Here is a 19,717-nt window from a genome sequence, read left to right on the forward strand (position 1 = left end):
TAACTTTAGACGCTTGTCCCGGAATCTTATTGAAACTGCAACTGTACTTCATTTCATTCTTGACTTGACTGGTCATGGTGATTAGTGAACCTTGGAAGGTTTGCATGTTTCATTAGATAAAACATACAAACACTTGGATGCTCAAAGTCCAAATATCTTTGAACTGGAAATCTCCCAGGAAAAGGTTTTCCTGAAATCTTGGTTATGTCTGGACTGTAAATAACATGAGAGCAGCTTCTTGCAATATTTTGGTACTTCTCTTTCTGGCACCTGGCAAACTCAGGAATGACGAAGTAGTGGCATGCAAACATGTTTAAAAATACAGAAAACAGACTCACATTTCAAATTTTAAAAAAAGGGTTGAATTTATTCTGACTTGAGTTTTTGGTCAGCTGTTTCATTCAATCTATTTCATCCATCTTGTATAAGCAGCCAAACTAGTGTAACTGGAGTTCACTATGGATGAAGTGTTCTCATAATATTCAAGATATTAGCTCTGATATGTAAGACATTTAAAAATGTATACATTACCAACATAATCAGAGAGTTTCACTGTCTTGGGCTTTATTAGTAATCCTCCTTCTACTAGTTCCTCGTACAGAGAATCAATGGTCCTACAGACAAGATATATAATTTCAGAAAATTCTAGAGGTCTGCAAAAACAGTCTAATCTGTCAGTAACAAAACTAAATGGAACATTTACACATCTTTAGCTTTATAATATGTAATTTTTTACTGGGAGGTAAAATTGATTATCGCTGTCAATATTTAATCATTATTGACTTTTCTGTCTCATCTGTTATTTGTTCTCTTCCCCGTTAAGTAATAGTCCTACACTTTTATTTCCTTATATACCACATGATTTCTTATAGCAGTCATGACTACTTGTTTCCAGGTGATGAAGATCACTGACTCCTGTTGTAATCATTCATTAATATCAATTACTGAGAAATTCTTTTAAAATCCTAATAACAGCACATAACATTATGCTTCCGCAATTAGTAATTCATTAATTTTCCTGGAATTTAATCTGTTTTCAATAGACCAATTTCCACTCCTTTAAGAACATCACATACTTTATTATACTGGATCAACCAATGGTCCACCTAGTTTGGTATTCTCCCTGATGGGGGCCAGAGCCAAATGTTGTAGAGGCAGGTGAGAAAAATCATGCAGTGGACAATTATGGAATAACATGCTCCTTGAGGAAGTTTCTTCCTATCTCCTGTCAATTTGTGGGTGTCTTTTGACCTAAAAAATGAGGATTTATACCCTTGAATTTTTTTCTCTCTCTTTTTTTGGTATCCTGCTAAACTCTCGGCCTCAATGATATTTTGTGGCAATGAGATCTACAGACTAATTAAAATTGCTTTGAGGAAATAATTCTTTGCACACTGTATAAGTATATTGCCTTCCATTTTTATTGAAGGTCATCATCTTATATTTTGAGGGTAAATAAGAATGCCTAACTTGACCTTCTTTAGATCTTTCATTATTTTGTATACCAACATCATCTCTTATTCATCTCGTCTTCAAGCTAAACAGTTCCAATCTGTTCAGTGTCTCCTAAGGAAGTCTTTCCATGCCTCTAATAATTTTGGTTACCAGTCCTACTAAAAGAATATAAATATTTAATAATAGGTATCAGTTGGCCAATAAAATTAATATACCTTTAATTTCATGTCTCGTGTGTTTTCCAATAGACATTTCATTTAAAAATTCTTATGTCCACACAGTGCATAATTTATACATAAGCAGTAATAAGGAAATGCAAAATTTAATGTGCCTACAACATTAACGCTGCCAGTCTGGTTCTTGTTTTCATAGCTGAATGTATAACGTGATGATTTTTATGTTAGGTGTATATCACAAAATGTACAGCAGGTATAACGTGGACAAGATAGCACTGCTGTAAGAGCCATAACTTCTGCATTTCCTGCTTTATTATTTTAAATGTGCAAATTTAATGATGCATGAACTGCGTCTCCTCCATGTGGAAGTGTGTTATGCGCAGTCCCTTCTATTGATTGAAGCTCCTGTGTTTCTCTACCATGTAACAACACACAAAGATAGACATGAGCCCCTCTTGGCTATTTCTGAAATGTTACCCCTTCTCCTGAACAGCAGGCACGAGCAACGTGTGAAACTTAAAGGCCAAAGAAACTACCACAACAAGCTAGCTACTACAAAGCATATATTATAGTATTAAAATAATAGTCACTAATAGCACAGTATTATAATAATTACATAGTTTCTGAGTAAGCCATGCCTGTTTGGTGTGGCACTCTGTCTCCCTCTAAAGGTGGGTAGGTCAAGTAGAGGTTGATTGTGCTTGCTACAGCCTTGGCTAAGAGAGTTGGGTGTTTTAGTTCAGGCAGTAGAGCCTCATGCATTAAGATCCAGAGGTCCCAAATTCAATCCTTGATGCTGCTGACCCACCCAGAGGCATCAGCATTACAGCTGTATAAGTGTATGTTTATATATGTAAAAGTGCATATGCATTTACTTGATAGACCCTGGAGCTGTTATATGGTATGAGAGGTCATCTTCCATACACTTCCATGAAATATTTCTTCAACACTTACTTATTTGGCTTAAGAGATTTTTACATTTGAAACCAAAATAAGACCCCCTTCTTGATCGATTGTATTGCAGTAGTGCCCAAAGGGCCCAGTGGTGCCAAATCCTATACAAGTGAATGGGATTGGAGCACACTGCAAGGCACTTCTTTCCACCACGTGCTGAGCATACTTGTCTCTACAGTGCTCTTGCGTCCTGCTGCCCTAGGAGCGCCATCTGTCCCTGTTCCACGCTGCTACTAGATAAATTAGTGCTAGTTGTGATAACTCAGCATAGGTTTGTATTCTACGTACAAGAGAAAAATGGGCAGATTATCAGTAGATGTATTATGTGAATGTTGAAAATGCAGGTGTTAAAACATGGAATTCGCTCGAACCCCTCAAGTAAAATAAACTCTGCCCTCAGAACAGAAATATTTAACAAATTGTAAGGTGCCCTCAAGAATTTATGTTGGTCAGACAAGAAATACGACTGATCTATGACATGTACTTTTTACATGAGAAACAAAGGCTGCTTTATTGTGGTATTTCACTAGAGCTGGCTACAGCCTCTCTTCTCAGGGACTTTAAATTGGATGGAAAATCTGTAGACATCTGAGACTGCCAGGTGTTCCTGCACCTGCTGGTGAGGGGCTGGGGGAATAAAAGTAAAAGGGTCAGTAAAAGGGTCTTCATTAAAGAATTGGGCCCAAGAGCCTGCAAAGACTTACACGCATGCTATGTTTATGCACTGAGTAGTCCTATTGGTGTCAATGAAGTCTGGCTGTTGAAGTACATGTGTAAGTCTTTACAGGATCAGGGCCTTGGCTTGTACAAACTACTGAAAACAGTACAATTAAAGGGAAACACACACAGGTCATTACTGTACAATGTATACCATCAAAGCAGCATTTGTCTTGTAATGGGTAGCACTACAAACCTATCAGTCAAGAGGCGATGTGGCATTTACTGACAACGCAGAAATTGATTTTTCTTTGAAATATTTCAGAGACTAAAATGAACATTTTGCAAATTCATGATGGGTTTGTTTTATTTTCTAGACATCTGTGGATATTTATAGCGGTTATTAAAATGGTTCTGTTTATTGTAGGGTTCCTCATGTGTGTGAGGCTGCTGGCATGGGTAGGTTGAAATGTAAACCTACCAGTTCTGACACTGTCCTTTTGTAATTAAACAAAATGAAAAGGGTTTGGCAGTGTGGCAAATATAAAGGATACATAATTTCATCATTATGTAACTCTTAGAGTGAACAGGTGCATTCTTTACCTGTCGGGAGTCAAATCTTTCTCCTTTTTCTTCTTCCCACTTTTCTTCCCTTTTTTCTTTTTCTGAGGACCATAAATGTAGACAGCAATTAATGACATAAGTAGCAGGGCTGTAGAACTGAATGCTGTTGGAACTGAGATGAAGGCCAAAAGTTGCTGATCCAACTTTAATAAACCTAAATATTTCAGCATTTGTATTTTCCACTATCTATGTACTTCTACGTGGTCCTCACCACTATAGTACCTGAGGAATAGATTGTATCCTTGCAGCACTCTGTGAGATAGGGAATTACTATTCCCATTTACAGATGAGAAACTGAGGCACAAGGGAGACTAAGTGACTTGCCTAAGGTCCCAGAGAATGGCTGTGGTTGAGCCAGGAATTGAATCCAAGTCTCCTGAGTCCCAGACTAGTGCCCTAACCATTAATCTCCTTCCTACCTGCTCTTTGTAATGCCTCAGGGAAGAAGTAGCATGAGGTCAGGATAACTAGAGCAGGTCTTCTCTTGGGATTTTCTCCACAGTAACTGAAGCATTATGAGAAGGCTACATATTGTACAAATGGCTTCCTCACACATTGCAAAACCCCATGGAAAACAAATCAACACAAGTGTGGGAATCACATATGCTAGCACTCTCCATAGTCATTAGAAGTCACTAGACACAAATATACTTGTGGATTTCAACACAACAATTAACTAAGGACAGCGCTTGGTTAATCCATGTGTGTAACACACAGTGGAGTTAGAGCTTGGTGTAGTAGGCCCAGTCCAGCAAAGCACTTAAGCATGAGCTAATGTGATTAGTCATGTTGAGGTCAATGAGACGACTCCACACATTTAAAGCCAGGCATGAGCTTAAACGATTAGTTTCCTCAACCCTTGGGAAGAAGAGACTTTATAACCTCCTACTCATGCATTTATTTATTATTTTATTGAATTATTCACAAACCCTTATGCAGTGCTCCAGGGGTTGCACATTTTAAAAAAAAATCCTATCTGGAAAATGCTATTGTTCCCGGAGTAAATCAGCAATGATTAGAAATGAATCAATTATAACTTTCCAAAGACCGGATCATACTTTAGACAATCTACTGCTTATATCATCTGTTACTGTTCATAATACAATGTAAATAATCTAGACAAACCCAGAGCTATATAGATAAGAGACAATTGGAGAAAGCTAATATTTTTAATGGACCTGTATTAGAATAATACAAACATGTCCAAATATGCAGAAGTATACCACAGACTTCTTTATGTAAATAGTCCGAGCAGTGTGGGGTGGTTTACAGGACAAGGAACATGTTCTACATTACACAAACATCTTTAGTGATGGTGTCAGAAAAGTATGTTTCACACTATAGTAGCAATTGGGAGATTGCAGAGATACTGGCTCTAGTGCAGGGGTGGGCACACTTTTTGGCCTGAGGGCCACATCGGGGTTCCGAAACTGTATGGAGGGCTGGGTAGGGAAGGCTGTGCCTCCCCAAACAGCCTAGCCCCCGCCCCCTATCTGCCCCCTCCCACTTCCCGCCCTCTGACTACCCCCCTCAGAACCCCCGACCCATCCAACCCCCCTGCTTCTTGTCCCCTGACTGCTCCCTCCTGGCCCCCCCCGCCCCTAACCGCCCCCTCTGGGACCCCACCCCCTATCCAACACCCCCTGTTCCCTGTCCAATGATTGCCCAGATCCCTATCCACACCGCCGCCCCCTGGGACTCCCACGCCTATACAACCGCTCCCTGTCCGCTGACTGCCCCCCAGAACCCCCTGCCCCTTATCCAATCCCCCCACTCCCTGCCCCCTTACCATGCCGCTCAGAGCACCAGGACTGGCAGCTGCGCCGCCCGGCTGGAGCCAGCCGCGCCGCTGCGCAGTCTAGAGCACCGGGGCAGGCCGGCGGCTCTCGCTGCCGCGCTGCCCGGCAGGAGCTCACAGCCCCGCCGCCCAGAGCGCTGGCATGGCAAGCTGAGGCTGCGGGGGCGGGGGGACAGCAGGGGAGGGGCCAGGGGCTAGCCTCCCCAGCCAGGAGCTCAAGGGCCGGGAAGGATGGTCCCGCGGGCGGGATGTGGCCCACGGGCCATAGTTTGCCCACCTCAGCTCTAGCAGGTTATTGCCAGTGCTTCTCTAGCATTGTTTCTTTATATTTTTTAGGAAGCTGGAAGAAATTATAACATCATGGGGACTTATTGGGAAGACAAGATGATTTTTTCTTTATAAAGACACTGAACATATGCTGAATTTATTGGCCAACTGGTAATTTCTTCAGGGCATTTTCACCAGTAAACTAACTCAAAAGCTTAAAAAAAAATTGTTATATGGAAAAAAATGTGTTTTCCTAATTGACATCAGTGTTTCTGGGAAATATGGCAAGCACTGAGATAAGAGGAAATGTGAATTTTAGAACTGTGGCTTTCCTACAAAATATACCTTACTGACAGCTGCTTTTACTATATAGCAAACGCAAACAGGTTAATCACTTATGAAAACCTATTTCATTTTACCTTTTAAATGTGTCAGTCTATTCCATCCCCAACCACTTTATAGGTGTCCCATTTATTCATGATTATTTTCCACTTTCTTGCATATCCTCTACTGTATAATAAAACTGCATTTAGTTCTGGCTGATCTAATGGTGCCTCATCTCCATTCCTAAGTGGGGTGTGCACAGGGTCTTGTTTCTTTAATGTGTGATCACTAAACGGGTTTTGAGCAGTTCAGGTGTTGCTGTAAGCATATACAGAATCCGTTTGCAGCAGGATTCTAGAGCACAAGGTGGAGCAGATCTTAATAGAGTGTCTTGTAGACACTTTCCCTCCAAGTCAAAATTGCATTGACCACTTCCCCTTCATTTGCAATTGTACAATGTACCTGTGGCAGGTACATCAATTGCTTATGTGGACAAGTAGTATGGAGAAAGTACTTCATGCATATTTTTTAGCTGTCTTTTAAGTGCAGTTCAGGGCCTGGAAAAGAGGGGAGCATCACCATGGAACCAGCTCTCTCTCAACCATTTGCAAGTGTTTCATGGACTGCAACTGGCCCCTAGATGGCAGGTGAAGAAGCTTTTTCTTCTTACGGAGGGCAGCATGGGAGCATGCTCACCGTCATATTTGTACTATGTCATACTACACTAACTCTCAGGGGACATTAGAGAAGAAGGCAACTTTTTAAAATGATAGAAGCAGATTCTGAAACTAATCACAGCAGCTAATGTATCTCCTCTACAGATTGCAAATGATACAGCAATGGCCTTGTGCTACTACACATTTCCGTAAGTAGTGCAGGGAACTGTATCTTCACAGCACTGTACCTAAGCACTGAGTATCCTCAGGCTATGTCTACACTGCCCCGCAGTTCAGACTACAGGGCTGCACCCCAAAGTGCTGTAACTCCCTTGTGTAGATGCTGCCGGTGCGAACTGAAAGGTTCCTAGTTTGTATGATGTAGTCCTGTCTGAAGGAGGATTACATTAATGGGAACTATGAACCTTTTAGTTCATGCCCATGATGACCACACTTTGGTGTGCACTGCTGTTCACGCCCCTATAGTCTGAACTGCAAGGCAATGTAGACAAGCCCTTAGATACCTCTCCTGTCTTTCTGGCTAATGCTACTGTGGTGTGCTGCCACCCAATGTGTTATGTCAGAGATCAATTATGAAACCCTTTTATATTAGAACTATGATACAAGTAACACATGCACACACAATCTGAGCCATTTTCTTTCCTGGAAGTTTACAGTAGTTTCGTGCTCATTTTTCCCGATCTTTGCTCAATTAATTTGTGACAAATGTTTACAATAGTGGTAAGAATGGACTAACAATGCCTAGAGAACATGACTTACGAGGCATAAATGTCCATGAAATAAGAAAACCAAGGGGAGAAGGCAAAGCCAGGACTCGTGTATGCAGCAAGTGCGCTATGTTGGTATAGAGGGCCAGATTCTGATGCCCTTATTCGCATTGAATAGCGCCTTCTTCCATGGTAGTCCCAATGACTACTAAGCAATTTCTAAATCTTGCCACTTTTTCTTACACAGTATCTCTAAAATCCTGCTTTTCTTTTCTGCCCATGCAGCCAAAACCCTCATTATTACTGCAACCTCCTCTTTTCTGGGCTTGACTGGCACACCTCAAGTCTATTTAGCATGGATTTTTCAAGAAGTCACTTTGGTGCTTCTGAAAATTTTACCCTTGTTAAGGTTGTCAGATTACTAGGGCAGCTACATAGGGTGGGGCTATTAGAATCCTAATAATGTTGACTCTTGCCTTCTCTCTACCAGCATTCCCAGCCTGCACCATCCACCAGTCAGCTTTTCTCTCAAACATCTCCACGGCTTTTCCCATGCTGCCCCGTATGCATGGGGCAAATTCCAGCCAGTATCTTCCTTTAAATCCATCCTTAACACTCACCTCTGCCCTGCTGCTTACAAACCTAGTCTGCTCATCATGGCTGCACAGGTGACAAGGTACGACTATGCCTCTTTTCCACCTCTAAACCCTCAATCCATTTAACTACCAAGCTGGATCAATTCTTCAAAAGATTCATTTGCGTGAATGTTGCAATCTCATCCCTACCCTCTGCCTGTTGGTGTGTCTAGCTTGTAAGCCCTTCAGGGGCCCAGGAACGATCTCTCTTCAGTGTTTGTACAACGGGGCCCGCAATCCTGATGAGCGGTTTTGGATATTACTTTAGTATAAATATTGAACAGTAATAAAATACTTTCATGGGACTGCTTATGGAGTAAGGTGCTGTTTAGCCTGAGTAAGGGTATCTGGGTCTGGCCCAGAATAAGAAGTGATTTGGCTTCTTACCCATCATGCCTGGCTGACTGATGTATTTTCATCACAGCATAATGGCTAATATTCCAAAATCTAATCCGCCTGCCCTTTGGGTGTGAGGCAGCAGGTGAATATTTAGGGTCCTTCTAAAACTACTGGGCCAAATGAAACCCTGGTATAACCCCACAGACGGGATAAAATAGCCTGTTATCTTCTGGGGCAATGTAAGTGATTTTTGCTGATTTTTCTCTTAAATGCTAAATGGTATTTAAAAGTCCTGAAATCAAAGGCAAGGCTCTGCTTGGAGGTAAACTGTGTGAACTAGGAGGGCTAACAGCTTCCTTCTGGATTTTAATGGGATGGCTGAAAGAATCAAACTTTTAAAATCCAAGGTCATGTTTAGGGGCACCTTTGCTGTAATGGAAAAAAATATATATTCAGCTAAACAGTTTTACAGTGAGAAACAGTCCGTTTCCTTACAATGGCCTTCCCAAGAGTTCAATCTCAATGGTGCTTACGCATCTCAGCACATGGAAAGCTGAGCTGCCTCAGAAAAGGGAATTCTGGGAAGGATGTATGTCAGGAGTGTTTCCTGATGGATTGAGAGTTTTCCTTTTTCTAATTCTTAGCTTTTTTTTTTTTACCTGTGACTACTTATTCTAATGTGATACTATAGACTGCAATGGTGCTTTTGACCTGCACATCAGTTCCTAGTGTCTATTCCCTAGGGCCAAAGAGGAATAGCACTAAGGTCTGTGGGCTTGCTGTGAATGGTAGTTGCAAAGCAAATAGAAAAAAATCTTTCGAAAAGCTGCAGTAAGGATTCTCAAGAAATACGGCCTCACGAAAATGGAGCATGCCCCAACAAAAGAATATGAACTCTGCTTTTCAGTATTCTGCTTGACAGACATTATACTCACTGCCAACTTCCCACTGGTCACTGGACATAGAAACAAGGGTCTGTCTCTATAGTAGTTGTCTCGGGAATGCTGTTTGCAAGGCAGGTTAACCCCCTGGAAAAATTTGTTTTACATCTGGCATCACTTAGTCTTCACTGGCACCGTGAAATCTACAAACATTCCCTAGTTTGTATCACCTGCTTCAGAGGCCCTGGCTCCTCTAGGGAAAGGACTGGATGGGTCTGCCAACACTGGCCCTTGATCAAACAGAAGGATTACTATTGAATAATTAAGTACTCTTCATCAGCGAGTTGGCAAGCTGCTTCCTAACTGCTCCTAGTCTACACTATGCCCATTACACAAATCCAAATTCTCAAAAACGCAGTCTAAGGTCCATATGCCTCACTACAGTGACTGAGTGTGTATGACCTGGGGGATATTGTGTACACAAATGAGAACTGAGGTGTCTTCACTGCCATGTGTGCATGCAACTATCCATTTTGTGTGCTGAGTCACTGTAACTGCACATGCATTTTTGTGCATTGCCTTCCTTCTCTTCAAAATTACACTGACATTGTTTGAATTGGGTCCATATAATATTCATATATCAATTTTCAGAGATGCCTCAATCTAGCTTTTGCCCTTGTAATTTTTTTAGTCAGGTGCAAAGAGCATTCTAAATTTCTAAAAGGGCTGAGATCTAACTAGAAGTACGGCGGATGAAGGTATTGGCATGCACAAACAATTCCAAGAGTGAAACTTCAGCACAAGCTTAGGGTTTGCTATTTGCCTTTAGCGTTTTAAATTGAAATGCTGATTCCATCTGGAAATGCTGAATACCTGCTGTACAAATGTTGTTTGGAATTTAAATCCTTGGGTAAAATAAAAGTGCACACGCAATTCAAAGGAACGTGCAGGTGTGGAGTTCTCTGCACGCTGTAATGCTGTGAAACTAGATGTAAACAGTGTATGTCAGCACTCAAGTTGTGCTAGAACACTTCCGAATGCTGTTCTGGGACTTTTTTAGGAGCTGGAATGGTGTTCTGGCACTTCCCATGGGTCTGGGCCAGGCAGCACCTTTCCCTCCTCAGCTGCAGCATGTCAGGCCATCAGGTGCCATTGGCAGGCCCAAACGGGGTGCTGGACAGTGGGTCAGCAGAAGGAGCTGGGGACACTACAGCCAGGAGTGGGCAAAGGAGCACAGAAGTGAGGTGGGAGATGTTGGGAGCCGAGTATCAGGGCCGCCCAGACAGCAGAACCCCCCATGGGGAGCAGGTAGGGTGACCAGACAGCAAGTGTGAAAAATCGGGACGGGGGTGGGGGGTAATAGGCGCCTATATAAGAAAAATACCCCAAAATCGGGACTGTCCCTATAAAATCGGGACATCTGGTCACCCTAGGAGCAGGAGTCAGGCAGAGCTAGGAGAGGTGGGGGCAGGACAACTGCAGGGAATCAATCTCCTGCTCCACTGGACTTGGACCTCTCCCAGCTCCCCCATTGCCTTCCTTCTGGGGCCTCCCACTGCCCTGCATTCCAGCCCTTCTTTTTGTAGGACTCCAGCACTGCTATATTTGCTGCGTTTTAATGGGTCAAATACACTAACGTAATTTATGCCGCTAACTTATTTCCTTTTCCTAAATAAATGTGGTTTAATTGCATTAAATTCTTCAATGGTGAGCAGAATACATTTAAATAATATTTACCAAAATGCACACATTTGTGTGTCAGTCGATTCAGATACTTGAATGATTAGACCAAGATTTTCAAAAGTGACTAGTGATTTTGGTTGTCTTGGGTTTTGGGTGTCCCTTTGGAGACAACTTCAAGAGACCTGCTTTTTGAATGGAGGATACTCAGTCCATGGAAAATCTACTAGCTCCCAGTCCCATGCCTTAATTACAAGACCATCATATTAATCTGGATCAAGCAGGCTCAGAATATATGGTCCGATTTTCAAAAGTGCAGAGCACCCTCCACTTCCGTTAGCTTCAGCTGGAGCTGTGGTTTCAGAGTACTCTTGAAAATCAGATCAATATTGTGGGGTTGTTCCCTCAGAATGGTTTGCCTGGCCCTAAAACATAAATTAAAATAAGAAGTCTAAGCGTTGGTCAACACTGAAATCTAAAAAAACTACAAAGAACACAAAACAAAACAAAACCGCCTAAGAAATCCGCTTACACGTGAGGTGGTTTTGACCTCTTGTGACCTAAGATTCACCAAAAACTCACAGAGGGAGTTTCGCTATTGACTTTAATGGGGGTAGGATTTCTTCCTTGGTATTTAGGGGTAGAGAATTGTGATGCATGCTGGCTTTCCATCCCTTGCTGCACTCACCTTCTTTCCACCTTTTTTCCCCTTTTTCCATTTTTTCTCCTTCTCTCTGTCCACTGCCAGTTTCAGATTCTTCAGTTCCTGTCGCATCAGCTCATCAACCTATTCAGACAGGCACAGGGTTGAATTTTTTTCTTAGTTTTTCCATGCTGTAGCCATACACCCCAAATCACGCTGCAGACAAATATTCATTTAAGGAAAAGCATGGATAGGGCAGCTCCGAATGGAGGCAAGGTCTAGATGTCAGGGCCAGCTCTTACCACCATAGAAAAACCCATGTCAGCAAGAACCATTCTTATAAATGTGCTGTTATTATTGTAAGCACACCTGCACTCTGATCTCCTCCTCCACTTCTTTCCGCTTCTCCTCTTTGATCAATTCTGGGTCATACTCCTGGGGGAAATTCCATCGCTCATCTCTGTTCTGCCAAACGTCTGTTATCCAAAAGCAAAGAAAGGGGGCAAAAAGTTATAGGAGACATTGGTTTTCTAGATGTTGTTGAAAAAAACAGGATAGTTGAAATTATTATTAATTGTATGTAAGAGGCAGACCCTAGAGACCCCAAGCAAGATCAGAGCACTATTGTGCTGGGCTATGTGAAACTCAAGGTTAACCTTCTTTGCCTTGTATTGTAGTTTGGTATTGGATTTCAGGGGGATAGTAATGGATATTGAGGTTGTCACTTTCAGGTTGCAAGTCCTAATCCGTAGAGCATCACTGCTTGTGTTTTTCACTTGCAACCTTAAGGAGTAATGATATAAAATGAATTCAACCATGTCACCGTACTTTGGAATCCCTCCATTGACTCCCTCTTGCTTCCTGTATCAAGTTTTAAACTAGTCATGGGGAAGTCACAAAAATAGCTCCTACCCAAGGAGAATACAGACTAAAAGACTGACACAGAAAAGATAAAGCAAGCTGTGGGACCAGAGGCATGGGTTAATTTTAAACATTAACTCCTCATCATCCTCATTCTCCCTTGCCCAGTTATATAATACAACATTGCATTACATACAATAGAATGAGAGGGCATTTGACTGATGTGGGATAACATTTGTGCCTCACAGGCTATGTCTACACTATCGCGGTAAGTCGACCTATGCTACGCAACTCTAGCTACGTGAATAACGTAGCTGGAGTCGACGTACCTTAGGTTGAGTTACTGTGGGGTCTACACCGTGGGGGGTCGATGGGAGGAAAGCTCCCGTCGACTTACCTTACTCTTCTAATGGGGGTAGAGTATAGGGGTCAACTGGAGAGTGATCTGCTGTTGATTTGGTGGGGCTTTACTAGACCCGCTAAATTGACTGCTGGTGGATCAATCTCAGAGTGTCGATCCCCTCTGCAGTGTAGACCTGCCCACAGAAGAAGTGAGATTTGGGAGTAATTTGAATGAAGATGAAGTGTGGGCCTGGACTACTGGCTTGGGAAGCCATTCCACACATAAGGGACGGCACAGAAGAAAGCATGAAGATGGGAGTGTGAAATGGAGGGGGCAGTGAGGCTGGCATCATTGGTGGGGCAAAGGGGAACGAGATAAAAATAGGATCCAGCACATACAGGTGCAGCAGAGCTGGGCAGAACTTTGAAGGTGAGGGCAAGAAGTTTAAACTTTATATAGTAGGCAAGGGGGAGGCAGTGGAGGGATTCCAAAAAAGAGTCACATAGTCCAGTGGATATTACATCACTACTCTTTAATGTTGCATGGGCCAAACACAAGCAATAAGCAGACTACATTTGAGGGAGGGAATGTGAGAAGTGCAAGTCTATGGCAAAATTTCTGTTTATGATAAAGTACCCAATGATTTTACTTTGTGAATATTTTTATTTTTAATGAAAACTACCTTTTTGTTTTCCAGAAAAGTAAACTGAAATTTGGAAAGCCCTGTATTTGTTTGAATACTGTGGTATCAACAAAGGACACACATTTAACAAGGGAAACTCCTTATCTCCTCTTCCAATAGACTGAATTAATTTTAAAATAACAACTTCATTCCTTGAGTTTCCCTACATTCCAAACCCTGATAGTATCTTTATAATGACAGCTGATCACCAGCAGTATGCACTGATTCAATTTCCAGATGATTTAAAATTACAGTTTTCTACCTTAAAACATAGACTCCTTTATGAAGCTGTTTTTCATGGACTACTCTTTTCACTACCCTCTGCAGTGTCTAAGACACTATAAACTGAGAAAGATATTCATAGCACCCACAGGAGATCATGCAAGGTTTAGTCTAGTTAATATAATACATGCTGCTATCTACTGCTTCTGATAATTCTCCTGGATTCCAATTATGTGCAAAGTCTGTGTGGTTTTACACATAGGACTCTTCACCTTCAAAAACTATTTCCTAATTTTATAACTAAAAATGGTAACAATTAAGGAGGACAGTGGATTTTTGGTAACGAGGAAAGGAACAGAAAGGTATAGACGTCAATTTCTTTAAATGACTCCAGGCCTGTCAAATAACATGACAGATGCCACATAATATTTCAACAGGAAAGGTTGACTTGCCCTAGTTAGAAGGCACGTCCCCCAGGGTTACCCTAGTTTGGAATTTCAGCCTTGGGGAAAGGGGATATTACATAGAAGAGATGTGAATTTTTAAACACTTTCCTGGCTGGGTCAACAGGTTGCAAGTGCTATGTTTTCACAGGAGTGTTAAGCTTTAGGTATTTATTTTTCATAAACTGAGCCACACTTTTTATTTTATTTTTCATAATTGTTTGTCATTCTGTGCATGGATTAGTGGGTAATAGGCTCTCCAGACAAATCAGTGACCACCTCCTTCCTGCACCTTAGCCAATAGGCTTTATCGATATTACTTGGCGATTGGCTCACTGAGGACTAAATTAGTCACTAGGTTAGAGGTCTCTAATTTTAGAAGATAGATCAATGGCTTGTAGATGTTAGATGCGATGTTATTTTTTTCTAGATCAAAAAAATGTTTCCAAGTTCTTTTTAAAGCAAGGTCAGAAGGTTAAGGACATGGTGTTTTCACTGAAAAGTGCGTGGTGTTCAATTACATATAGGGTCATTTAACTAGGGGAGTGTGTGCATGTTTTTGTGAAATGCCGTTGAATCACCTCTTTTTGAAATGCATATAGCTTTCTCTAGATTCATCCTTTTTCTCTCTCTCTACCTGGCTGCTAGCAGGCTGCCCTTTGGGCTAACACGGTTGTCAGCATCAACACTTACAGTGCACTTGCTCAGACTCCGAAAACTTAGCCTTTTTAATGTGGAAAACATTATTTAGTGTTAATATTTTAATTGTAGAGAGCAGCCGGTGATCAATACAGGGGGATGCGTAATCGTCACACTCATACGGAAACCGCTTGATGACAGGGTTTGAGATCTTTCAACGTAAGATAAACATGAAGTCATGTCACCACAGCGTACAGCACTGTCAAACACATAGGAAGCATGGTCCAGTGATTATAGGACTGGGCTGGGCTACAGGAGACCCAGATTCAATCATGCTCTGCCACAAACATCCTGTGTGACCCTGGGCAAGTCATTTAGCCTGACTGTTCTCTGTAAAATGAAGGTAATAGCCCTGCCCTACAAGGGTCTTGTGAGGATAAATACATTAAAAATATGAGGTGCTCAGTGATAGGGGCCATATAAGTACCTTTAGTAGGTAGAATATCACAAGAACAAATTATTGCTTGTGCCACAACTTGAAGTTGTGCAAGTAGTACATTCACAGTAGTAGTACATTACATTGCTTTCCTCTTACTACAGCATAAGGGGAGGAGATTACATATATACATGGTGTGTGTGTGTGTGTGTGTGTGTGTGTGTGTGTAAAATGTGTTTTAAGTGGATGCCATCGCTTACAGTTAAGGTTCCCTAAACATTTCCATTGTAAGCATCAGCTTTTGGTCACTCCGAATAATTCTACTTATTAGACTGAAAATTTCTAGGCTTATTCACTGGTAAAGGTGAGGTTTTCCTCAAAATTTCTATAGACAATAGTTAAGCACTTTCAAGCAAGGGGAGAGTGGAAAAAAATCCAATATTAAAAATTTGTGACCTTTTTAGAGTCACTCTACCATCTATCTGATTTGATTCTTGAGATTTTGAAAAATTGTGCCTCACATGTGAGCAGTACATTTTTGGCTAGTGGTAATTTAAATGAGAATTGCAGAGCATACTAAGTGAAGGTAGAGTACATTATGCATACCTGTAGAAGGATATAGCTATATAATAAACTATACTGAATCATAGAATAGAATTGTAGGACTGGAAGGGACCTCAAGAGGTCATCTAATCCAGGCCCCTGCATTCATGGCAGGATTAAGTATTATCTAGACCAGAGATGGGCAAACTACGGCCCGTGGGCCACATCCGGCCCGCGGGACCCTCCTACCCAACCCCTGAGCTCCTGCCCCAGGAGGCTAGCCCCGGCCCCTCCCCTGCAGTTCCTCCTCCCCTGCAGCCTCAGCTCGCTGTGCCGCTGGCGCAATGCTTTGGGCTGCGGGGCTGTGAGCTCCTGGGGCAGCGCAGCTGCAGAGCCCAGCCTGACACAGTGCTCTGTGCTGTGCAGTGGCGTGGCTGGCTCCAGCCGGACGGCACGGCTGCCTGTCCTGGCGCTCTTGGCGGTGCGGCTGTAGCGCCGCCAGCCACCGGTGCTCCAGGCAGCGGGGTAAGGGAGGGGAGCAGGAGGGGGAGGTTGGATAGAGGGCAGGGGAGTTTGGGGTGGTGGTCAGGGGGCGGAGGTGTGGATAGGGGTCGGGGCGGTCAGAGGGTGGGGCACAGGGGGGTTGAATGGGGGCAGGGGTCCCAGGGGGCAGTCAGGAAGGAGGGGGGGGTTGGATGGGGTGGTGGGGGGCAGTCAGGGAACAGGGGGGTTGGATGGGGCATGAGTCCCGGAGCGGGGGCTGTTGGGGGCGAGAAGCAGGAAGGGTCAGAGAGGGGGCGGGGGCAGGCCATGCCTGGCTGTTTGGGGAGGCACAGCCTCCACTAACCGGCCCTCCATACAATTTTGGAAACCCGATGAGGCCCTTAGGCCAAAAAGTTTGCCCGCCCATGATCTAGACCATCCCTGACAGGTGTTTGTGAAGGTTAGTTGTGAATGAGGTGGGGGATGTGTAGTTTGTAGAAATTAATAATTTATTGAAAAGCAGTGAAATGTGCATGATCAGAACCAGAATATTAGTTCAGATAGTCTCAATCCACAAGTGGCAAAGATAAAAGAAGTGTGGCAAAGCTTAACAGCTCTGGATACTTTACTGTGAATACGTTAATCTTGGACATTCCCATAGCTATCCTTTGAATCTCATTGAGTTACTGTTCCCTCCCTAAGGATTTCTGGGTGTGCTACATATTGGTTAAATCTGAATCCCAGGCTGTAGTTTCAATTTACCCCAAATGGATTCTAGCAGTGTCTCTTGCCTACACAAGCTCATTGTTAAGTGCTCCTGGAGGCATTTTCAGTGCATAGGGTCGTCACAATGTGTCATATAATTTATCAAGAGTCTAAACCTGCATATTTGGAGCCCCTACAAGTGTATCCTGTTAGGGAGGATTTAAGAAGGAACATACCTTGGCTACACATACAATTTATGGCAACATGTACACATCTGTTTTCAGTTACACTTTTGATAATTAACTTGCCCCTATCAGCTCTCAAGCAGAAGTAATAATAAATGGACATTTCTTTGAAAGGGCTAGCTGTGAGATTTGGGAAGTCTTTCACCCCCACATCCCACCCATATCATGGAGTCAGTACTCTTAACCCGCCCATGCATATTAACCTAAATATTTTAAATGATTTAACTCCTCCCTCGCCCCTCTAGTGATGCACACACCACTTACAAAGGTATGTGAATAGAGCACGCCGTTTTGTATTTCTTACTTTTTACATTTGTAGCTGAGCAATTTTTTCAGTACAGCTGTAGACAATCAATATACACAATTTCGGAGGGATTAACAGGTAGTATTTGGGGCAGCATGGAGCTGCGTTGCCCCAGAAGGAGTTCCAGGACACCTTCTGGCTCTCAGGGGTCATTAAGGGAGTACCGTGCATGCTCCCCCACAAGCCTAACCCATCCCATCTTCTCCCTGCCCCTCATGCAGAGGCTGGTGTCGGCAACGCTGCTAGCCCTGAGTGCAAGGATTCCCATTGTTGTTAGCAGGATGGGGAGACACTTCTTGTGCCCTCTGCCTCCATTTTGTGCCTATGCAAGGACAAGACCCAAAGTGGCCCCAAACATGCTTAGCAGCACACACAAAACACTCCTCGCAGGTTAAGGAGCAATTTCTTGGTTCTCACATCTGTGCATCTCCTGTTGATTTCAGTGGGAGCTGTATGTGTGCATTCAAGGGCTTTGAGCCCTCCTTTGATTCTTACCATGAAGCAACTCTCCATGATTTATAATTTACAAGAGAAATTCCACGAGTTAACAAGGTAGAGGCCGGGCAGTACTCTGCTGATTACAACTCATTTTCAAATTGATAACTTCTTTTTCCCACGGCTGACCCGAGGCAACTCAATGTGAGTGATTGCATAACAACAAAGGATTTCAGGCGAGGAATTTAGCAAGTCAGTAACACTGTAGAGTGTTAAGAAGAAACAATTTAAAAAAATAACTTTCTCATAATGAACGTAGGCACGGACGTAGTGACAGCGAAACTCAAAACCTTTACTTCAGAGTTTGGTCTCAAGCGTTCCAAGGTCAGATACTTGTAGCTTATTTGCACCTTTGAGGCCTTACACTACGGCTCATGAACCATGCTTTCTATTCAGCCTCTTACTTCAAGAGACTCTTGATCCTCCTGGTTGGGGGAGTCTTGGGGTATGTCTGCAAAGCAAAGAAAAACCTGCACCTGGCCTATGCTAGCTGACTTGGACTCGCTGGGCTTGGGCTGCAGGGCTGTTTCATTGCTGTGTAGACTTCTTGTCTTGGGCTGGCGCCCAGGGTCTAGGAACCTGCGGGGTGGGAGTGTCCCAAAGCTTGGACTTTAACCCAAGCCCAGAAGTCTATGCAGCAATGAAACAGCCCTGCAGCCCAAGTCCCACAAGCCTGAGTTGGCTGGCCAGCTACGTTTTTTTCTTTGCTGTGTAGACATACTCTTGGTAGCTCCTTTGAGTAGTTAGGGTGTGGATTGCAGAGCTTTGGATAGGGAAGAGGGGGAAAGGGGACAAGTGTGGAGCAGGGGATAGAACAGAGCTGGTTGAAAAATTTTGAAAAATACTGGAAAATTTCAAACTCTCTTTTTTTATCAAAAATGTTGTTGAAAGTTTTCATTTACCAAAAGCAGAGTTTTCTGTAAACAAAACATTTCAATGTCAGTTTGACTAATTGTTTTGACTTTAAAAAAGTTGCAAAAAATCTTTGCAGGAAGCACAAATATTTAAATCAACTGCTTTTTTAAAAAAAAATCTCCATTTTGAAAAGCTCTTTCTACAGCCAATCTTTTCATTCAGAAAATGCTGACCAACTCTAGTGGTGTGTATCAACAGCCTTGTCAATGAATGAGAGGGCAAAGAGGGTAAGAAATTTAAGGAATGTAGTTGTAACCTCAACTGCTAGATAGAGCTTTCCATTTAGTGGCCAGTCAATACTATATATAAGCACAGGTGACTTTTCTGAAATAAAAATAACAAAAAATTAAAGCACTTACAGATGCACTACCAATACTTTGGGCCAGATTCTGCCACCTTTCCTCGCACTGAGTAGCACTTCACTTTAATAACCGTCCCCTTGAAATCAAAGCGTCTAGTCACAGAGTATGGCCCTGATATTCAGGGCCGGCTCCAGGCACCAGGCACCCAAGCACGTGCTTGGGGCGGCACCTGGTAAGGGGTGGCGGGAGGAGCGCGGCGCGGCATTCTGCGGGGGGCGCTCC

General features: G+C 42.9%; 1 protein-coding gene across 1 annotated transcript in view; it reads right to left on the minus strand.

Moving 5' to 3' along the window:
- The window catches only part of LOC113406980 (dynein regulatory complex protein 11-like), a 138,274-nt gene that overhangs the window by 32,108 nt on the left and 86,449 nt on the right, over positions 1 to 19,717 (minus strand). The window contains exons 10-13 of the mRNA XM_029912062.1: positions 12,187 to 12,293; positions 11,863 to 11,961; positions 3,846 to 3,907; positions 532 to 614 (exon numbers count right to left, since the gene is read on the minus strand). Coding sequence (XP_029767922.1) covers positions 532 to 614; positions 3,846 to 3,907; positions 11,863 to 11,961; positions 12,187 to 12,293 — 351 coding nt within the window. The remainder of the gene's footprint in view (positions 1 to 531; positions 615 to 3,845; positions 3,908 to 11,862; positions 11,962 to 12,186; positions 12,294 to 19,717) is intronic.

Source organism: Terrapene carolina, unplaced genomic scaffold (assembly GCF_002925995.2).
Source record: "Terrapene carolina triunguis isolate 2854851 unplaced genomic scaffold, T_m_triunguis-2.0 Scaffold174, whole genome shotgun sequence".
NCBI classification, from domain to species: Eukaryota; Metazoa; Chordata; order Testudines; family Emydidae; genus Terrapene; species Terrapene triunguis.